The 22,509-nt window shown below is 36.2% G+C and overlaps 1 protein-coding gene across 4 annotated transcripts in view; it reads left to right on the top strand.

Moving 5' to 3' along the window:
- Positions 1 to 22,509, top strand: part of LOC145229502 (zinc finger protein castor homolog 1-like) — a 55,698-nt gene that overhangs the window by 29,934 nt on the left and 3,255 nt on the right. Inside the window, exons 3-37 of one of the 4 annotated variants that reach the window (XM_080094853.1) lie at positions 1,278 to 1,492; positions 1,749 to 1,808; positions 2,165 to 2,248; positions 2,872 to 2,940; positions 4,044 to 4,169; positions 5,269 to 5,404; positions 6,089 to 6,224; positions 6,311 to 6,360; positions 6,673 to 6,736; positions 7,108 to 7,225; positions 7,773 to 7,843; positions 8,235 to 8,332; positions 8,612 to 8,680; positions 8,878 to 8,968; positions 9,158 to 9,322; positions 11,134 to 11,306; positions 11,748 to 11,873; positions 12,194 to 12,345; positions 12,638 to 12,895; positions 13,304 to 13,423; positions 13,834 to 13,981; positions 14,446 to 14,515; positions 14,758 to 14,923; positions 15,429 to 15,499; positions 15,577 to 15,626; positions 15,999 to 16,121; positions 16,531 to 17,061; positions 17,248 to 17,358; positions 17,720 to 17,807; positions 18,134 to 18,305; positions 20,262 to 20,402; positions 20,879 to 21,006; positions 21,168 to 21,273; positions 21,349 to 21,528; positions 22,128 to 22,230. In XM_080094853.1, coding sequence (XP_079950979.1) covers positions 1,339 to 1,492; positions 1,749 to 1,808; positions 2,165 to 2,248; positions 2,872 to 2,940; positions 4,044 to 4,169; positions 5,269 to 5,404; positions 6,089 to 6,224; positions 6,311 to 6,360; positions 6,673 to 6,736; positions 7,108 to 7,225; positions 7,773 to 7,843; positions 8,235 to 8,332; positions 8,612 to 8,680; positions 8,878 to 8,968; positions 9,158 to 9,322; positions 11,134 to 11,306; positions 11,748 to 11,873; positions 12,194 to 12,345; positions 12,638 to 12,895; positions 13,304 to 13,423; positions 13,834 to 13,981; positions 14,446 to 14,515; positions 14,758 to 14,923; positions 15,429 to 15,499; positions 15,577 to 15,626; positions 15,999 to 16,121; positions 16,531 to 17,061; positions 17,248 to 17,358; positions 17,720 to 17,807; positions 18,134 to 18,305; positions 20,262 to 20,402; positions 20,879 to 21,006; positions 21,168 to 21,273; positions 21,349 to 21,528; positions 22,128 to 22,230 — 4,508 coding nt within the window. In that variant the 5' untranslated portion in view covers positions 1,278 to 1,338. Of the gene's footprint in view, positions 1 to 1,277; positions 1,493 to 1,748; positions 1,809 to 2,164; positions 2,249 to 2,871; positions 2,941 to 4,043; positions 4,170 to 5,268; positions 5,405 to 6,088; positions 6,225 to 6,310; positions 6,361 to 6,669; positions 6,737 to 7,107; positions 7,226 to 7,772; positions 7,844 to 8,234; positions 8,333 to 8,611; positions 8,681 to 8,877; positions 8,969 to 9,157; positions 9,323 to 11,133; positions 11,307 to 11,747; positions 11,874 to 12,193; positions 12,346 to 12,637; positions 12,896 to 13,303; positions 13,424 to 13,833; positions 13,982 to 14,445; positions 14,516 to 14,757; positions 14,924 to 15,428; positions 15,500 to 15,576; positions 15,627 to 15,998; positions 16,122 to 16,530; positions 17,062 to 17,247; positions 17,359 to 17,719; positions 17,808 to 18,133; positions 18,306 to 20,261; positions 20,403 to 20,878; positions 21,007 to 21,167; positions 21,274 to 21,348; positions 21,529 to 22,127; positions 22,231 to 22,509 lie in introns of those variants that run through there. The other 3 variants (XM_080094852.1, XM_080094854.1, XM_080094855.1) reach the window with 3 other exon arrangements.

The following is a 22,509-nucleotide window of genomic DNA, read 5'->3' as shown; positions in this document are numbered from 1 at the left end:
TGCTAATTCAAGTGGGCCCATTTGCATCGCTTTATAACAGTTTAGAAAATCATAGCGTTAATTCAAAGGTGTTTAATAGACAAACTATGCACTGATTTGAAATGTCGAACTTAAACTGGAGCTTTGCTAATGTCAAAGGGACAGGTTCAGTCGATTTGCTTCCACCGACCGAAACTTTGGTCGATCGACAGTTTAAACATCTTCACTTTAGGAATTGCCCAATAAAAACTAACAAATGATCAAAAGTGAAGTTTTCTGTTTATATACGGCGTTCCAAATTTTTTAAGCCAACATTTTTGCGAATGTTGTAAAAAGTGGTGTGTCCCAATTTGCCTTGCAGTGCTAAATTTCGCAACTTAGTGCCATATCGCAGTTTGCTGGTCAAATCTTTCGACAAAAATCGGGCGCAAATTTTTCACTTAACTGCTTTGTAAGTTTTACAAAATGTAATGCATAGGAAAGTTTTGTAGCTACCAAGGGAGACGGTTTTGGAAATACACGATGCATCAAAAGTTGATTAAAACAAGACAGTTTTTAGTTTTGAACTTGACATGTTTTCAAGTCTTTGAAATAAACTTAGGAAATACGAAATGTCCAACTTACGACTTTGTAAATTTACGTTAAAGTTCAATATGTTTTAAAATGAAAGTAATACCAGTTGTTTTTAGACGTTAATCGATTCGCTGATTACGCTCAAATACGTTTTTTAGATTCTTAATAGGTGCTAAACGTTGTTGGTTACTTGCGCAAACATTTTGAGTAGGTTGTATTTCTTAAAGGCGCTAGTTACCTTTGGACTGTGGTGATATTAGGCGAAGTATTTTGCATGAAAATTTGCCTCGTCTTTAGCAAGGAAACGGAGATTTGCATTTTCTCTGAAGCAACGAAGTTTTACCAGTCTGTAACATTTTAAGAAGTTGCGGTAGTAGGTGATGAACGCAAACGTCGCTACAATAAGGGCAGTTGCTAATGATTTTGATGCAGTTGAGTGGCAGACTGGTGTTATACTCCTATATTCCAGTTTTTTAAGGAGCTAGTCGTTTTGTTTTTAATTGCCATGTTTTTGTATTTATAAGATTAAGGATGTTAGATCATTAGTATGTTTTTGTTTTGTCCCGCTTGTGTCAAACTCAAAGAATTGTTTTCGATTTTTTGTTTTTTACATAGAACTGAAGTGTCAAGCAAATGCTTTTACTGTGTTTTAATAGTTTTTAGCCTGTATTAGCATTCTGTTTTTTTATATCTTTAAAACCTTACAATGTTATTTTTTTACACAGGTCCCATAACTTGGTAGAAAAACACTTCAGGGTGACATGCTGGTGAAAAATTAAATAAAACATGTCATCGCGAAGAAAAAGTCGACCTGTTAGAAGGCTCGATCTGATCTGTTCAAATTTGCAACAAAACCAAAACATCGAAAATCAAGAAATTCCGTTCGAAGCTTACGAAAAGTATCAGCAAAGTGAAGGGGAATCTTCTACTCCACCTTGTGGTCAGTATTTTAAACTCTTTCTTTCATTTTGATTTATTTGTTGAATGCATAAAATTTGTTATGTGTTTTCAGTCATGTTACAGATTTTCTGCTAGCATTGTAAAACTGAATAATATGAAATCCTCATTTGTATATACTTGTATTTTTTTGGAAAACAATGCCTGTTCATTATCTGTAGAAAAGGTAATTTAAGTCACAGATGCTTGTGCATCCAAAACAACAATCCTTTCAGCCATTTTACCTAAATACTATTTAGATGAAAATCCTGAGTTACAAGACGGCGACCGATTGGATCCAAGACATCAGTTCGTTCCTGGTAAATAATTATTTGGTTGTCAACAATAATTGAATTCATCCAAATTGTTTACAATAATTTTCACAAGCATTGGGATTTTAATAAACAAAAGCCACAGCTTCTTGTATGAATCATTGTTATGAATAAAAATTAACTGTGCCCCCCTTTACCTCAGACATAAACAAAAAACACATTATAATGTTTGTAATATGCATCAATATTACAATGGTATGTAAAACATAAAATAAGTGGTTATATTGTGGTTATAGCAGATATACCTTTGTTAAGTGGTGAAGTATGTTTCTTTGTGTGACATAAAAATTTTGTTGTTGTTTTGTGCTGGAAATTTTCACAATTTTTTTTAACTTTGTTTCTAGTATCAGAACACAACCAACAAACTTCCGAGCCTGGAGATTTTGTGAGAAGAAAGAACCACAGTTTTGACAACCACCCTCCGGAAGGTAAATAAAACTGTATACGAAAGTATTATATGTATTTGCAGTGGTCGGATTTAAATTTGTTTGTCAGCCGGTTCTTTCACAAACGTCATTTTTTTTCCAACCAAGTCTGTTACAAAAAGTCATATTTCCATTGACTGTAACCAGTAATGCTAACCGATTTGCTGATCTCATAAAATTTTGTGAGACTGTTTTATAGAACGGCTGAATCCCACCACTGCATATATGTATACATAATATCCAAAGTTGCAAGCAAACACTGAATTTATATTTTAATTGAAAGCTTAGGTGTCTGTTACTTTTGTTGCAAGCACAAATCATTAACATAAATTAGGACAAACAAGATAAGTTGCTTCAAATTACAATGTGGGCTGGTTGGAAATTATTAAAGCTTTAACATTCTGATAATGCTTTGTGGTCTTTGGTATGTCACTCTGTGCAGATTTTGCTCAAATTGGATTAGGGCCTAAAAAATTTATTTGTGGTTTGTATTTGAGCTGACGGTAAAATATAATGCTTGAGCTTCTTTAAAAACATGTCTATAAAGATTTCCGCCCCATTTTAGTCCATGCTCTAATGTATAGCAATGCATTTCAACCCACTTTGAACTTGTGTTCTTTTCCCAGGGGTCTACATTCTGCAACCACAGGGTTTTAGTGATGATGAAGGGATCGAAAGTTCAGCAAGTAAACAAGGTAATGCTTGAAATGCTTGATGTACAACTCAATGAACAATTTATGTGTAAGATTTCCCATCTAAAGATACAATCAATTTTAAACACTGTTAACAAATTAAATAAATAAACTAAAATGTTTCAACATTTACAGTTGTATGTACCATTGTGTTACATAAGCTCCATTTTTGTAACTTTATCTCGGCTGTAGCTTGTTTTTTAACAATGAAATGATTCAAGCTGGGTAAAATGCTGAGAAAAGCGTTTGCTTTACAGTTGTGTTAAAATATGAGGAAATTATATGTCAAAATAAACCCTACGTCAAAATCCTCCGATTGTGCAACAGAAATCATCTCAATGAGTCAATTTAGCGCTGAAATATTTTTCAATACAACTTCATCTAGTTTTCTATGAAATCAAACCAGTCTTAGAAATATTTTAACTTCATTTCAATCTGTTGGTTGATATTATACTTAGTATTTCAGCTACTGTGGTGATATTTTTTAGGGATATATTGACAACAATGAACGAATTTTCGTTTGCTGCCAAACCACGCAAATTAATTTTCAAAACTTAATTAAAATCTGAAACTGATATTTGGTTAAAGACCCCATTGTACTTAGTGCATCTTTTGTTCCTCATTTATTTCAATCTTCATTCTTTGTTGTGAAAACAAACACAGCTTCAATGTATTTCAGTTTGCCTCATTTAAATTTGCTCAAGATAGCAAAGAAAATATTTTGAGTGCAAAAAGTAGGAAGTCAACTAAGAGGGCATTGTGATGTCATACTAGATCCAATACATATTGGTTTTGATAAAGTTGTGAACCAAATACTGACTTTACTTCTGTCTTTAACAATCCACTGTTAAATAGTTATGGCTGTAGCATTATATTTGACCTTTTAGACTGGATACAAATCACTCTTTACCGAATATTAAAGCACAAACAAAACTGTACACGATTTTTTTGATAATAATTAGCAAATATTATATACAGTAATTTGTTTGTGACAAAATCATTGTTTAAAATGCTGTTTTTTAAGCTGAACCAAGTTCCATGCTGCATCATGTACAAGAAAAAAATGCATCAATATAAGTTGTTTCATCTCTAACACTGTTTTACAGATGACGATCGCTCCGAGCGAAAACGAATGCGAGATTTTGAAAACAACACATCTGACGGTGAAATCCCTAACCCGAAAGTGAAGCCCTGCCTTGATTTGTCTGTGAAGCGACAAAAAACTGATGAAGGTAACATTTTTGTTCTGCTTTTTAGATTCACAAACACATTGTTTGTTTTATTGGAGTTTATAAAAGTTTTATTGGCACAAAAAATAAAAAATAATAATCATTACATTAGAATATAATTAGAAATATAATTATGTCATAATTAATATGAGTTTTTAAAAACATTTAATCACATCCCTAGTTAATATTGTTGTTAATAAAGGGAAACCTGAAAAAAAACATTTGTTATTTGTGTGTTGTCCAACCGGCAACATGAAATCACACAAAGTTGAGAACAGACCATCATTAATCTTTTGCCCTGGAAATGAATCATTTATTTTGTTAATCAGCCCCGTGTGATTTTGTGTTGTTCTAATCTTCCACCAAATACTTTGGCTTCCTTTGTGGGGTGTGTGGGTTTCAACACACAAGCGATAAACGAACTCATGTTTTGGAAGCTTGAAGTTAGGAAGTAGTCGTCAAACATTTCTATAAAACTCTAAAAGTTTGTTTCCCTGTTCTAAGGAGCGGCTGTCTGCTGGCAAGTGAATAAGCCACAAGATGCTCCTTGACATAATATAAAGGTTTAATTCTTGTTTAATTTTTGTTGCCCTATTATTAAACCATGCAATAACCTTGACACTATAACAGCTATGTTTTATTTAAATTTAATGTTTTATAAAAGCAATCATGTACTAAACTGTAAAACGACAACCTTGGGATAAAACAAGCAAAATATAGAACATTATTGACATTGTGCAGAAAACAAATTTGAGGAAATTGCTGTCCAGAAGCAAATAGCTCATGTACATGTTTATTTGAATTAAACACAAACTATACAAGGTGGCAAATTACACAAATTGTTGTTTACACTTTAACAGTATACATTTTAAATATGGCATTTGCACCTTAACCTTATAGAAAATATTCATTGCTGCCGTAAGCATTATGTATAACTGGCAAAGCTGTATATTAACGTCCATTTAGTTCTGTTTCTCTGCTATCAATATCACTATACCCTCAAACCATTTAAGTCTAAAAAATTTTCCACTTTGTATTTCATTTTTTCAATTAACAGCAGTTTTTTATGTTAAAGTTAATCTTTTTTGTATTGTTTTTATAGAGGAGAGATCAACACAAGGTATTGAGCATGACAGTGAAGTTGACCATGAAGCACAAGCATCACAAGGAGCAGCAGGACACATGAGTGATGGAAATGAGATGGACGTTGATGACAGCATTCATATCAGAATGGAAAAGTAAGTTTCACAAAAACGTGGGGTAAAAAATAGTTAAAATATGAAAAAAGCTATTGGCTGGTGAAGACAAAATGGTGTTTACACATTTCTTGCCTAATTTTAAACTGAATTCTGTGAATAAGTGAACGCTTATACCAAGTTTACTCGTACAGCACACTAGAATTACTTGTATATGCGATATTCTAACATAATTCTTTTCATTAAAATTATTGCTCGCATAATGCATTGGAATTTGCCTGTGGGAATAAATTCACAAAAGAATTACAGAATTGCCATTTAATCTTATTGGCAGTTTATAGAAATGGGGTCACTGCTTACAGTCTGATAGTAATACAAATTATGTGCCATGAATTTATGTAGTTTTTGCAATTCTGTAAGTCCAATTTTATTTGCGCCTGAAAACAATATTTGATGGAGTAATTAGTTTACTTTTGTTAAAACATAAAATTGTTTATTAAAAACATTATGCTTCACTTATCAGCGGAACACATAACGATTATTGCTTAGCTAGAACCAAAAAGCCAACTATTTAAAATAGATGACAAGAATAATGAATATGAGACAAGAAATGACTGTATCAAAACCATTTTCAAACTTTTGTGTCATTTTAAAACACAACACTTCTTGTGAAATCAAGTATCAACTCAAATTGCATCTTAACTAAACCCAATATGTCATATTTAGATACAGAAGATTCATGGAACTTCTTGGTCAGCAAACTCCTCTGATTGAAGCAATGACTGAAGCAGGATTAACTCATCAAGACTTGATCGCTATTAGACAAATGAAAACTATGACCAGCAACAAACCAGAATCAACTGTAAGTACCAACTTTTGCCAAACCACAGTTATTTTGAGATCCAGTGTGCTTTGTAACGGCTTTGTTCAATATATTGTTAATTTCAGAATCAATCTTCTTCTGAACATGAAACTTCTCAAGACACTCACAACACAAGGTAGAAAATAAATATTAATCCAATTTCATTGATTTTCAAGTAAAATTCTTAAGTTTTAAACTTTTTTGGCAATAAATATGTTTTGTGAAGCAGATGTCATTTCCCTTGATTCTAATATAGACAATGTTATTGCTAACATTAAAATTATACCTAATCCAACAAAAACATTTGAAACAGCAATTATAGATTTCAAAAACAGGTTGCATACTTTGCATTTTGTCACCAGATTAATATGAGCTGCTTAGCAATTTAGCAAAGCTTTGTAAGCTAACAAAAAAATTTTTAGTCTATCTTTTTACATTTTTTTAGTAGCAATGCAACTTGGAACCCGCCCACATCATGGAATAATACAAATGTTGATTCTGCAGCATACCAGGTATGTTTTTATTGTTAACTGTTTGTCAAATGTAAGTGTTGAAAACTTACCTTAGTAGCTAGAGTGGATGTATACGCATTGAAATTGCACACATTTTACTGTTTGATTTTACTCAGTATAACTAAAAGTTTAGTTACACTGTTTAGGTATTGTTAGATGAAATATAGACTTCAGTACATTAAATGTGAAACATCGAAATGTTTGACGCCTGCATTTTGCTGATCAGATTTAATTTAAAGCTTTGTATAATCCTGTTGTTGTTTCTGTAAACTGTAAAGTATTTTAATGGTGTAAATCTTCATTTGTGTGCCATTGCAAACCTGAAATTGGTGCTTGATATTTTGTTTGTTGATAAAGTTTGTATGTTACAGGCTGTCACACCACCAACATCTTCAAATCAAATCCCTCCCCTCAAACCATTTTCTTCAGCCAGTCTACCTCCAGCAGTTGCTGCAGCCTTCATGGCTTCAATCGTTTCAAGCAATGCAGGTGTGTAACTTCTAAATAAGAGAAATTCAAAGATACCGGGCAAATTTATGATGTTTACTTGTAAAAAAGTTACTCAATAAAGAATACAGTACTTCACACAATATTTTGCCTTCTAACATCATGTATGTTATTTTGACCATCGCTACCGAAGCTGTTTTAGAAAATCTGTTTGAATAACCTATGTTGTCTGAGGGTGTGCAGTTGGAAAAGTGGTGTAGACTAATTCTGGCATCGAAACATTACTGATTTATCAACACTAGTACTTCATGAATATCTAAAAAAAAATGTTACTTGTTGACAACAATTGACTTGTATTAGACTAAAAATTGAATGAAATAACCCATTTGCTTTGGCTTACGAGCTACCATAAGCGCATTACATGACAGAAGTGGAGGAAGAATGATAATTTTTTATTATGTTAGTTTACTAAAAAAACAGGCCTTGTGTTTAAAGGAAGTGGTTCGGTACTTAACTTGCGGAAGTTGTAATTCAACTTCAACTAACGACAAAACTCTTTTTAACACTGATTTATGTTAAAACATTTTAGAACATGCTTCAGCTAACTCTAAAGCGGAACTTCTGCAGAAAATGTTCAAAAGATCATCAGCTATTTCTCAGGTAAGCATATATGTTACTGTTACTGAACATGTGTTTTAATACATGTTTTTTTAGCAATATATATATATGTGTACTGAAGTAAATGTATGATATTATGTAACTTAGGAACGCAAGACACATATTTTAAGAGTGGTTTTACTAAAAACATAAATGCCAGCTATACAAAAACAGTTTAACTCATTTTGGTGAACAGTTAAATCTTTCATTAACATACGTTTAAATTAAAAAAATGTGTAAATACAAACAGAACTGTTAAAACTACTCAATAACTTGTCCAGTAAATTTCACAGTCTTAGTTTATCATCTAATGCTGACAAAATTACACATAGCGGCCCGTCATAATCTTTACAGGACCTGATCTATATCACTGTAACACTTATTATTATTTCAGGTCTCGTCCAGCTCTTGTGTGCCACCTAGTGTGAAGTATAGTGAGAATGCCGACTCGATCGACACAATAACAGCTGGAACTGTATCAAGTGGAGTCGGGTGTGTAACTTGTTTGTTTCTATTTCTTCATCAACATTTAAATTTGTTTATAGAGCTATTCTGGCAAATGTATTTTTAGTTCGACGTTTCGACGTCCTATACATGCCGTAGTACAGTGCAACGCGCATTCAGTGTTATTTACCCTGATGAAGACGACCTGTATAGGACGTCGAAACTTCGGAATAAAAATACAATTTGCCAGAAGAGCTCTATAAACTTGATATTATGCCTGGCAACAATAACTTATATATTTAATTTTGTTTTTTTACATTTTTTTAGTTCAATCAAAAAAGGTACTCTGGATCCAACCAACTTTGACGAGGATGTATTTGACAAATATATTTCAAAGTAAGATGCTTTTTTGCATCTGTTGAAAAGACTTGTTTTCTCTCAGTTTTACGCGGATAATAAGTGAAGCGAATATTTTTTTGTATTTTTAAACGTAAAATAATATTTTCCTGTGTCGGTCGTTCTACGATTCTACTATGATCTTTGTAATATTTTTCACCCCAGCAGAGCATTAAAACAGTCTTATATATTTCCAGGTACACATCAAAGCATCCTTGCATGCAAGCATCTTGTCCTCATATCAACAGAGATCATTACCACTGCACTGATAGTGATTGTAACTTTCAGGTAATACACTTAACATTACAATAACATAAAAAACAGGTTAATCCCCTGCAAGTGGGCATTGTTCATACGACTTGCTAAGTTCTTATAGAACCGTTTTCCGTAAATGTATAGCGTCTTATTTACCTATTCTTAACGTTTGTGACCCTAAAAATTCAAAATTGCTGATCTTTTTCAAACATATCTATCCAGCGCTTCACCAACAAGTCAGATGTGATTCGTCATTACAACATGCATAAGAAGAGAGATAACTCATTAGCTCATGGCTTCATGAGATTCGCACCAACAGACGATTGCTCGAGACAATTTGGTAACTGCCATTTGAACGGGAAAAGCACCCACTACCATTGCTTGCATGTAAGTGTAACTCATTACTCGCATTTTGTAACGAATTTGCGATTCAAGTTTATTGCGTCAGGTACCTAAAACTGTCCAAGGCATTGCGAGAACCTTCAAAAATCTAAAAAGTGTCAATTTTACCAATTTTAAGCAGAAACTATTTCTGTTAAACGAAAATCAACAATAATTTTGCGCTTTTGTTGCTGTGGTTATTGGTCAATCTGGCGATGCCCTATTACGAAGCTGACATGTGCAGCATACAAGGCAGGCAACGGTGCTTGTGGTTCAACTTTCGACGGGTTCGTCACTGAGCCTGTGTAGCTCAGTGGGTAGATCTTCTACCGCGAGCCTTGGAAAGACTCCTATCGTGGGTTCGAATCCCACCGCAGGCTAGCTTTTTCTAGTCTACCCTCTTGCCACATGGGAATGCTTGGGAGACCGGTTTGATTTGGTATAACGCCGTCAATGGGCCTTGTGTACTATGATAATTATGGGTCCCCACATATTGATTTTACTCAAAATGTTGAATTTTTTTTTGTTTTTTTTTCTTATTTTTTCTTCTACCCAAAGTTTGTCCGACTCGTTTTTCCATCAAATCCTTGATGGATTTGGATGAAATTTACACAGATGGTAGATGTAGTTATGTAGATGTGCATCCCACTTTGTTTTTGTTGATAACCCCAGTATTTACCCCGCTAGCCCCCTAACATGGGTATTTTTCCCCCGAAGTTTGTCCGACTCGTTTTACCATCAAATGTTTGATGGATTTGGCTGAAATTTACACAGATGGTAGATATAGTTATGTAGATGTGCATCCCACTTTGTTTTGTTGATAACCCCGTTATTTACCCCGTTAGCCCCCTAAAATGGGTGAGTTTTTAAACAGTGTCAGAATTGGCTGAAATTTGGATTTCTTGTATAGTATGCCATTTATATGTGTCGATTGTTGCGTTCAACCCTGTAGTCCTAACATTTACCCCACAAGCCCCTAAAGTGTAAAACGTATTTGTATGTTACTGGTCACCACAAATGAAAGATTTCTTTTGAGCAATAGTGTTACAAGGGCAACCAGTTGTATGTTGCTCATTGGTGGGTTGCTTGGTGGTCGTTTTTGCGCCATGGCAGTTAGGGGCTTGTTAACAGCCCTATGACGTCAGAAACATCAACAGTTGTTGCTCAAAACACCTCTAGTGGTCGAAATTTTAAACATTGGCGGATTGGGCTGAAATTTTGCAGTACTATTGATTGAGTCATTGTGGTTTTTACATATTTTTTAGTTTGTGTGTCGAACCCAATTAGTTGCTCTACTAGCCCCCTAAAATGGGTCAGTTTTTTAAAACGTTAAATAGGACATACTTCAAACAATATCTGGGGTGAATCTAATTTTATAGCTTGTATTCTACATAGTATTATTATTTAAGCCCAGTGCCGATCACTGTGTTTTACCTTACATCACCCGACTTTTTCATGGTTTTGCATTATTTTCGAATTGCATTATTTTCAACTTTACATGTGTGGGGACCCATGAGTTTTTGCCTGCAGAAACGACTAAAGTTATAAAAGACAATGGCTAATATGGGACCCAATACAAAATAAGCATAGGAAATATATTTATGTTTTAAAATAGGTTATAGTGTATATGCAAGGGCAATATGTGCTAAGCCACCCTTCTAGTTTTACTAAAGTTAGCATTTTTGTTCCATTTTGTGATAACGTCTATAATCAACTTTTTCAATGTTTTCAAACACGGCGTGTCACCAGATGGTGCTAGAGTGCGTGAATTTATTCCATCATAGAAATAAACAAACAATAAATGAATTTGTGAACAGACAAGCTGCACGAAAGTCTACACTAGCACTTCTGATGTGATGACGCACGAAAATTTCCACAAGAAGAACCAACAGTTTGTGAGCAATGGATTTGAGAGATATCGAGCCACGGAATCATGTGGAATGTCAGATTGTCCGTTTGTCAACCAACGAACAACCCACTTCCATTGCACGTGAGTTTCAAGCTGGTGTTTTAGGTTATTATTTTAAAAAGGCCGACATCCCACGGCCGTGTGCACTTATTTACTTGTACCTTAAAATACACTCGCGCGCTTCCACTTGCAAAATATAAGTAGTGGCGGACTTGCATTGAAAGTCCTGTGCAAGATATTAGTTTTCTGAAACTCATTAAAAGTGCGTTTTTGTGGACATAAAAGTAGAGTTTCTATGTTACTGGTCAAGTTTTCTGGGGTAGAGCTACTTACGTAAGAACTCACAGTTACCAGGTTTGAGAATTTCCGCTAGGTGGCGCAACAGAGAACAGAGGCCGTTTACGGTGACAATAATTGCTGAGTCAGCATGTTGCAAATTAATGTATTATTGTCACCATAAAAGCCTATATGTTTAAACTGATTGATTTGGACAACTTGTTGAACGATCGTTTTATCCCCCAGTCGTCCCGGTTGCAATTTCACTTTCAAGAACAAATGTGACATCGAGAAACATAAAGCTTACCACACCAGAGATGACGCGTACACCAGACAGGGATTCAAGAAGTTTTACAAGAACGAAGCTTGCCAGTAAGTCGTAAAATAGTAAGGATTAAATCAAGGAGAATTGTTTGAAAAGTTGTTTGAACTAAATATATCGTTGCCTTTTTTTCCTGATGAAGGCGACCTGTATAGGACGTCGAAACGTCGGAATAAAAATACATTTGCCAGAAGAGCTCTATAAACTTGATATTATGCCTGGCAGCAATAGCTTATATATTCAAAGATTGATGTTTTAAATTTCAATTCACTTGTTTATCCTCCCTAAGAAATGTTGTTTAGAGCCCTTGACCAAAAACAAGTAACATATATGAAAAACACTAAATTTTTAGTCCAAACTTTTGTTTCAGATTTCCGACATGTGCTTGGAACCGCACAGCAAACCACTTTCACTGTTTGCGGAATAATTGCGGCTTTTCATTCACGTCAACCAGCCAGATGGTGTCTCACAAGAGGAAACACGACCGACAAGATCTTATGGGATCTGACAGTCTAAGCTCAAGTAAGAAAAAATACTTCGGAACGTTTTGTTTTACATGAGAAATATTTTCCGCGCAAATCTTTGTTTTTCATCTTTCCTATCAAAACAGTTTGTGACAAAAACCTTTTCTTGGTGCACAAAACTCTTTTCTAAGTACTTTGCACATAAGTTAGTTATTTTTTTTTCATTGCAAAGCTTTTCTTCTCTCTTTGTACATTTTTTTCTGATGGTTCTTTTCTTTACTAATTTTCGAAACTTTTGTGCCAAAAACCTTTTCTAATTTATTATTCTTCCGTTTATCTTGTCGCCATAGCAACCTCTCCAGAGCTTGTTCCTCCTCCTCCCACTCTCACTTCTCTTTCCTCCTCTTGCTCCTCCCGTCCTCTTACATCTGCTCCGTGCGCTCCACACCTCCCTCCAGCGGTGGTGCAGCAGTCCTTAGTGAGACATCAACAAGCCCCCGTGACCTTTGGACGACCCCCGTCCTATCTGGGTGTCAGGGGAAACCCCCCAACCCCGGTTTTGATGCCATCTTTTATTTACCCCTACGTCGCGTCGCGATTACTCAACCGTGAGATTTATTTTTCTTGCTTTCTATGAAACTTTTTCTTCACTGAAATCTTGTTCACATTTAAAAAGAGGACTTTTAGAAAGTTTTTCCTGAAAAACGTAATATTCGTTAAATTTACTTTTTCATCTTTTTTGTTCAAAAGCCTACTTGATAAGCTGACAGTTCACACTGTTTCGACCTTAAAGTTCTTATCAGTGCAGCTGGTGACGAGAGATCGGCCATATTGACTTGTTAGCCATCCAACGGCACTCCAGTTTGTGAGACCTTATAGGTCAAAACAGCGTGCACTGTCTGCAGCTTATCATTTATTGGCTCTATGCTTTTACATACTTGATAACATTAGGAAAAAGTTTTTTGTCGCGAGCTTTACCGACCCGGATATATTATTCCCAACGTTTCACGTTTCAGGTCCGGGTCCTTCGCTGGTTCTCGAATCCAGATCAGGTGGAAGCGCAAAGTTTGATTCTTCCATGTTGCAGGAAGCGGCAAGAAAAGTTTTAGCCTCAATTCCGACAACTGTAGCAACTGGTGGGTTTTCGTTTTACTTCTTAATGTTAATTTTCGGTAAATGTTAACAACTGTGTAACACTATACACGGATCTGTCCATAAGTTTATTGACGAATATAACAGCCTAGTAGATGTAGCCCTTCGTATCACTCATGATGGCATGAGCATTTGCCGAAACGTTTGAATAATAAAGCATGTCACTTTTTATGTACATTTGCCGGATCTGTTTATAAATTTAATGATAAATTCAACGGCGCAAATAGACGTAAAAAGCGACAAGCCTTATTTGAAACGTTCAAACGTTTCGGCAAATACTCATGCCATCATCAGTGATAACAGTTCGTAAAATAATTGTTTAAAAAAGCATAAGTCATCGAGTCAAATGTCCTAAAATATAAATCTTACTTTTTATTTTTGTTCTCGTTTTCAGCTGCCCTGCCCCACACTTTATCGGGTTTCACCCCAAAAGTTGAATCTTCTAATCCTCCAGTTTCTTCATCTTTTATCCCATCGACATCTGCATCTCCTCTGCTGCCATCCAGCGGTGAAATGAAACCCGACATGTCATCAACTCCACGGTGAGTTTTCTTTCGCTCTTCCACCTTTTAAATTGTCAACTTCAAATCTCTTTGAGTGATTTTTTCGGTTGAAGTATTTTTTATCACATCTATTACTTCTACTTACAACGAATGTGCAGCATAAAAGGCAGGCAACGGTGCTTGTGATTCGACTTTTAACGAGCTCACCACCGAACCTGTGCAGCTCAGTTGGTAGAGTGTGAGTCCCGGAAAACTCCTGTCGTGGGTTCGAATCCCACCGCAGGCTAGTTTTTTCTAGCCTACGCCTTGCCATATGGTGGTGAATGCTTGGTGACCGGCTGATTCGGTATGGCGCCTTCAATGGGCCTGGCGTACTGTGATTTCTACACTTAATTGTGTATTTTACTGAATTTGGAAAAGCCTTTTTGCCCAATTGTTAGTAAACCTATTTTTTCTCGTTTTAACAACTTTTACTAACCACTAATGAATATTTTGTTTTCCAGTGATGAAGTTGTATCTCGGGGAAATATGAACCCGTACATTCTACCACCGGCATATAACGATCAAATGGAGGTAACATTCGCTATAACATATATTGGAAATTGCCCACATAAAACCCCACTGTAAATGCATCACAGAATGTATAAACGAGTATTGCATTTCCAGCAGTTTTTTTACAAATAACCGACGTTTAGACGTTTTGTATTAGACGCCTTCATGTGATAACGGCATATCGAGAAATACAAATTTCTTATAAAGCGGCATAAACACAAAAATCATAAAATACCCATCACAGATTTTTTTTTCATTTTTAGACTTCAACATACAAGAGTGAAAGTCAATACGAGCAAGAAAGCAGTCAAGCAGAACGTTGTGGGCACTGGAGCGAAACGGCTAGGTCACCTGACCGCCTGCCAGCCAATCAGGAGCAAGATAGGGATAACTATGGTTCGTTTATTGATGAAAGTCATCAAAACCAGAGTAAGTGAGGTTTTGAGTTTTGCTGAACAGAGTAAATAAAAAAAAAATACGGTATTGGATATCCCAGAAAAATTGCAATGTTTCAAAATATGCGTATCTTGGTAACACTATATACGGATCTGTTCATAAATTGAATGATGGCCCAAATGGACGTAAAAAGCGACATGTATTACATGCATTATTATTTAAATGCATCGGTAAATGCTCATGCCATCATCAGTGATATTAAGGGTCACATCAGTTACACCCGTTTATATAGAGTTGAGCCATATAAAAGATTGCTAAAAAGGTGCGCAGCAGCGTTGATTTGGCCGTTATTTTCATCATTAAATGGATATCTTTCAAATCGTTTCAAAACTGAAATCAAAAACATAACAACATACAGCATGCAGAAGTTTTTAATTAAATTACTTTTCAAGTCCGCATATAGTGGTTCTAATTTTTTCCAATTTTTTTGTTATGTCATATTATCCAGTCATCGGTTTAATAGCAATAACATTTTTAGTGGAGGACCAAGCTCTTAATCTTTCATCGAAGAGCAATTCGACGTCATCAAGTGAAAAGAAACCAATGGAGGTAAAATAACTTAACATTACAACAGCAACTTAAGCTGACATTAAGACAATATTAACGCTGTGTTGCATTTGTTTCAGATTCACCAATCTGACAAACCCTCAAAAGCGGTGCTCAAGTTTTTCCGAGGGTAAGCACCTAATCTGCATATTTCATTTTGTCTCCTTGTATTTTGACGAAGATTTTCTGGTTAAACGCGCGCATAGAAAAATATCTGTAGCTGAGGCCTTTGATGTTTTAAAAATCAAAGTTTTCACAATGACTGTCTATATTGCGATTTTAACCAAACTTAAAATCAAGTTAAATGGCAATACCTGTATTATGTTGAAATAAAAATGGCTGTAATAATGTAAAAAGATGTAAATAACAGATAAATTAGGTCAACAAAGTGCCGCTTTTAACGAAATATTTCTGCCTCATTTTGCACAAAACGCAGAAAATGCAACTTGTTGACACACAACTTGTTTTGAAGTTTGCAAATAAAATGTTTATTTTCACACAGACTCGGTCCTGATGAATGCAACGTCGCCAACTGTGTATTCGGTTCGTGTCATCATTTTCACTGTGCTGTAGAGGATTGTTGTGCTGTGTTCACTGAAAAACATCTCGTGCTAACTCACACCACGTAAGCTGTCCAGCAAAACCTCTTTGTTACAATTCATTGATAAACGCAACAGTTTTGTAACGCTTCAATCGAGGCTTGAAAACACTAATTTGGAACTTGGCCTTTTTACATAAAAGGAATTTTGGTATAAGCTGGAAGAAATCGCAACCGGTATAAAAATTGAATTCATTTTTGTAGGTTATCTAATATCTATATATAATGTAGATAACAGACGACTATTATGTCAAAAGTTTTTATTGTGCAATGATTTCTGTTCCTAAACTGAATTTTTCAACAACTATTGGTGGTAACCATAGCGACAGTATGAGGCTTAAGCCGACTTTCAACAACTTCGTTAACAAAACGGTTCAAACATTTCAAAAAACTGTTCTCAAACAAATTAGTTGCATTTTTTTAATTTTTTTCACAGATTTCACGAAAAACTGGAACAATCGGGTTTCGAACAACCAATCGCGCGCCAATTCTCCCCGGTATTTCCCGCCCAGGACGAACCCCCCCGACCTCGCTCCCCCAGCCGCGTTACAACTCCATCTAGCGGTCATTTGCCGCGCGGCGAGGGCGACACCCAGCGAAACATCGTGCTCAGTCGCGCGCAGTTCGACCAGTCACGTGACATGGGTAACCACGACAACGGCAACAACAACGGCGGTGGGGATTACCCGAATGTGAGCGCCCCTCCCCCGGTAAACATGGCGAGTTATGCCGACCATCCAGTGTACAAATACATATCGCGGATGGTGGCCGAAAAAAAGCTCGTTTACCCGACTTTGAACCCCGAACCCCGCTCAACTGGGACTTATATGATGCTGCAGAACCCCACTCTCATGTCACAAGCGATGTCGGGCTCACAGGGTCCCTCTAGTGGCTTGGGAGGACACTTGGATTTGATGAAGAAGTTGGGAGGAAGCGATGAGGAAGGTTTCATCCACATCCGACCTGGGTAAGTTTGGGATTCGATCAGATTCGCAACAATTCGAAGCTGCTTGAAACTACCTTCGTGATCTTTGAAAAAACTTGATACAAGCTTAAAGTAACTATGCCGTAAAGTGTGTTAAAGTTTCCCATACCGAATGAGCTCGGTCTTAGGATCAACAAAATAACAATTCTGTGTTTATTTCTTCACCAGAATGACATGCATGCGTCGTGATTGCAAATATATGATGCAGAATCACTGGCACTGCACTCTGAACCGGTGCAGATACGTTTGCAAGTCGCTCGGCAAAGCTCAAACGCACAGGTATGTTATGTGTCATGCAGTGGTGGGGTTCAATTTTTTTGTCACCCGGTTTTATCACAAAAGCCATATTTTTCGGCCGGTTCTGTTACAAAAAGTCCATTGACAGTAACCAGTAATGCTAACCGGTTCGCTGGTCACATAAAATTTCGTGAGACGGTTCTGTACCGACTGAAACCCAGTCACCGGGTTTTTTACCTGGTTAGCTCATAGCTACAGCGAAAAAAACATAGTTTATGACGTCATTGTTTTGGGGCTCAAAAATACGTAACACAAGCATAGGGCATAAATAACTTGAACTTTAATAACTTGAACTTTAAATAAACAATATCGTAATTGTCCTGTTTTGTTTGTTTTCATCCAGACAAGCCCACGACAGTTTGGAAGCTTATGCAAAAGCGGCAAAAGAATGTTTTCGAAGCTACACAGTGAAGAAGATGTGTCCTAACCCGGTAAACTAATGTTGCGTGTTTCTGGATTTAATAAATCCATCAAATTGAAACTATGTGCTAGTGCTAAGCTGCTGTTTCATCGACTTTTATCCTCATGTTTTAGGGCCCAATTACTAAATATGTGACCCGTTTTACACACCTAAGGCTAGACTTTTGCAGCCTACGCCTTGCCATGTGGTGGTGAATGCTTGGTGACCGGCTGATTCGGTATGGCGCCTTCAATGGGGCTGGCGTACTGTGATCTATACAAGTCTAAGAGCTTTAAAACATTGTCGACGCTGTTAGTGAAATTCCAGCGAGTCGACTTAACACGAAATTGTATTCAGAGTTGCGAGTTTCGGTTGAGGGGGCATTACCACTGCTTGAAACCCGGTTGTCAGTTCGTTACCATAGGAACGTCGAAACTTCCCTGGCACATGAAGAAGCATGAGAAGATTGCCAGAAGAGAGGCGAGCGGATTTAAATATTACACAAAGAAGGAGCAATGCGGAAGATATGGTGGGTTTTTATGTGGTGTAAATTTGCAAAACTAAACAGCGAAAATGTTCCCTTTAATGGTTGGGACCATATTTTAATAATTATGGGTCCCCTTCCCTGAAGGGGACACATATTGTTTTTGTCCGTATTTTTTTTTTCTTTTTTTCTTTTTTCTTTTTTCTTTTTTCTTTTTTCTTTTTTCTGTCTAACGCTGGTTTGTAACGCTCGTTTGGTCAAGAAAGAGTGCTTCAAATTTATTCAAATTTGGACATATGTTAGATATTAATCCAAACTTGGTCCACGTGAAGTTTGACCCCAAATTACCCAGCGGTTCACCCACAGGCCCCCGAAACGTAAAATTTTTAACGCTGGTCTGTAACGCTCGTTTAGTGAAGAAAGCGTACTTCAAATTTATTGAAATTTGGACATATGTTAGATATTAATTCAAACTTGGTCAACCAGAAGTTTGACCCCAAATTACCCAGCGGTTCACCCACAGGCCCCCGAAACGTAAAATTTTTAACGCTGGTTTGTAACGGTCGTTTAGTAAAGAAAGAGTGCTTCAAATTTATTCAAATTTGGACATATGTTAGATATTAATCTGAACTTGATCCACCTGAAGTTTGACCCCGAATGACCCAGCGACACACCCACAGACCCCCGAAACGTAAATGTGTCTAACGCTCGTTTGGTCAAGAAAGACACTGTAGGCAGAAGTCCCAAGAGAGTACGTTTACGAATAATAGGGCAGAGCGGGAGGGCTCAGCTTGACGTCGGACAGACGTTTTACGAGACGTCGTTTCGGTGATTAGAAATCAGCTGTTTTGCACAGCAATGCATGTCGTTTTATTAAGTTATCACTCACATTTTCAGTTTTGGCAAAGGTTTCACACATATGACGCGATTTAAACCTAATAAGCGTGCTTCGGTTTCGTATAATGTCAAGCAAAACTTTGTTAAACAAACTAAATATGAAAAAATAAACTTGACTTTTTTGCAAGATAAAAGTTTTTTAAATGCTCGTTGTTAGGTTGGCCGCTGCATGACCACGGGTTACTTAAGGTCAATTAGTAGGTATTACTAACACAGTTCAGAACTTATGTATACACTTGCAGCAAATCGTATTTTAATTGTCTGTAACACAACTGTTACAGCTTTCTAGAAAAAAATTGTGTTTAAAACCCGACCTTGGACGACAATATCTGGGTCAAAGCAAGAGATTAAATTGAAAGTATTTGTTTCGTTCTTTTTTAATGCTTTTGTAATTATACGACAATAATAGTGCAAAAAAATACAACAAAATTTTTCATTGTTGGGTTAACGCTTTCTAAAAATTTGTTCTTAAGAATTTAAAAATCACCGCAACATTTGTTTACCGTAAATCCGCACAAACACGCGTGTGGGGACCCATTAGTTTTTGTTTACAAAAACAATCATATGTGTAGATCAAATGATGTGTATAGTAAATTGGTAAATATCGTATAGAATATATAAAATGGAAGTATATCAGAAAGCCACCATTCTAGTTTTAATAATTTAATTCATTATTAGCTTTTTAAATGCTGCAACTTTGGAAAACAAAACGGCAAAAACATTTCCTTTTCATCAATTGAACCTCAATTAACCTTTTGTTTGTCTTCAAGAGATTAAATTATTCTTTCAAATGTTCCAATTTTGCAAAATAAAACGGCGAAAATCTTTCCTTTATTGCTTAGTGTGGTTGGGACCTTGTTTTAATAATTGTAACAATTAAACTACACCTTTTGGTTGTCTTCAAGAGATAAAACAATTTGTTAGCTATCTCAAATTGTAACTTATACATTGTTTTTTAAGCAAATTGAAGATTTAAAAAGTTACGTGGTGAACTATTGGTTTTTGGTTTTTACCACATTCCTCACTTAGACACATTATACCTAAGCGATGTACTTTGTTTGAAAAGTATTTTATTTTAGCAAACTGTACATATTTGTTTCGTAGATTGCAAGTACAACGGATTGTTCAGTCATTATCACTGCATAAGAGCCGGTTGTGCTTTTGCTTTCCAATATAAACATCAGATGTCAACTCACGTGAGAAAACATCTGCGCAGAATGTTGGGGAGGAGTTACAACGGAATGGGTGAGATACAGAAATAAACAATTGCACAGAAACATACAAAACAACATGTTTAATCGGAAACAGCACGTGTTTAATCGGAACATGAAAAAAGTTTCTACGTATACACACACAAAACTTGCACCAAAATGTCACACACACACACACTTACAAAAACATACAAATATACAGTAAGAAACAACAGAAGAAACAGTTTGCATGTGTGCTCGCAATATATAATTCATTGCTCTGAAGAAGCTTTACAGTTCTGGTGGGCAAACCGTCAGCAAAAATACAAGTTCTCGAACAACAACTAATATTTTGTTTAGCATTACACCAGTTGAACGACAAATTCGATAATCATACGAAACGCTAGTTCGGTATTTTCCAGAAAGAAACAATTCTGTAAAACATCTTGCACAAACAAACACAAAACATTATCGTCAAAGTCCGGCAAGTAAGACACGAAAAGAGTTTTAAGATTTCTATTATTATTGCAGATATGACGTCAGACACGACTGACATCGACCACAGCAACGTCGATTCCGGCGACGACTCTCTACCGCTGATAGTGGACGAAGCGGACGAGATCGAGCAGCGTCCAGGCGTTGCCATGGATACGAGCCAGGTACTGACAAAACAAATAGAAAATCTTTGCCTGAAAATTATCACGAAAAATTCAACAACACAAAACGGCGTCTGATATGCTTGACACTAATACAAAAGTTCCATCACAAAATCTTGTTAAAAGTTGAAAATATTACTTCAACAAATTTTTTTTCTTTACAGGCGACTGCATCATCAGTGACGCCATCGTCGTTTCTACAGAAACCGTCGAATTTCATGCATGAGTTGAGCCGACCTCAGCTAGCGATGTTGGAGCAAATATCGAAAGGTTCGGGGTCGAAATATTTCACTTATTTCGCTTCGACCGAGACGAGCTCGCTCACCACAAACCTTTCAATTACAGGGAGGCAATCTTTGGCGCCAACTAGCGGAGATATGGGTTCCCCCCGACCTGTGACGAGTCTTCACTCGACCTCACTTCCTGCCCAACTTGAAAGCAACGATCTTTCGTCGGATGAGGGGGTGCTGGATTTACGAGCAAATTATCCCGACACCGATTCAAACAGCAACGAATCCAACTCGAGTGAGTTTTGAGCGATAAGTTTTCTATGAATAACATGAATTCTATGAATTTATTTCTATGTTTTCTATGAATAACATGTTGTAGCGATTAAACTAAGAAGCTAAGAATCCCGTTTCCCGTCGTAATTCATAAAAGCATTTTTATCCCTGATAACACGCAATTATCGTTTTATCGCCATTGCATTAATGGTGACAGAAGCGATTGTTGAAACGTCCATAATATATTGTATTCATTACTAAGTATTACTTCGTACATCGAATATTTTGTACAATAGAAACATAACATATTTTACACACACACGTTCTCTGGCAGTTTTGTTTTGACCAAGCTACTTTTTAGGTCCGTGTATATTGTAGCCAGCACTTTGAGCTGTTTTAAAAAATATTTTGAACGCCCCAGACGAACCGTTGGTACCAAGCAATTGAAGTATCGCGGTGAACCTTGCTCTAATCCGACGTTTTAAGTGCCGTTTTCGCATTTAATCTTAGTATTTCAAGTTTAAATATATGACAGAATTATTGTTGAAACGTTTTGTTCCATTCCAACACATTCTCTTGTGTTTTTCTGATCTAAACAAAACTGTTTGAATGGAATTTTAGAATTCTCGAACGACATGCCGTCGACAAACGGTGATTCCCCTGAGAAGATACCGGAAGAGGAGGGGAGTTCGTTTCATTTTTCTGACCCGGAAGTTGTCAACAGGTGAGGAGAAGTTTCTCACTGACTTGTTTCGCAACCTGAACTTTTTTCTGCCGGTTTCGTTTTGATGCAAAACAGTTTAAATGTCAGGAGTTTAAAGCGAGCAAAAAAGTTTCCCAAAATTTTCACAAAAACACGAAACGCAGAGAAATAGTTGATATTCTCATTGGAATATTTTGTTGACAAAATAGCAAAAGAAAACGTTTAGCAAAAACTTGATGACACAAAACGTATTTCTTATTGAAAAGTCAAGCGATTTTTGTTTTTCGGTTTATTTATTCA

Source organism: Phallusia mammillata, chromosome 5 (genome assembly GCF_965637545.1).
Source record: "Phallusia mammillata chromosome 5, kaPhaMamm4.hap1.1, whole genome shotgun sequence".
NCBI classification, from domain to species: Eukaryota; Metazoa; Chordata; class Ascidiacea; order Phlebobranchia; family Ascidiidae; genus Phallusia; species Phallusia mammillata.
The sequence above is the reverse complement of the archived record's forward strand: the minus strand, read 5'-3'. Positions and strand labels throughout refer to the sequence as shown.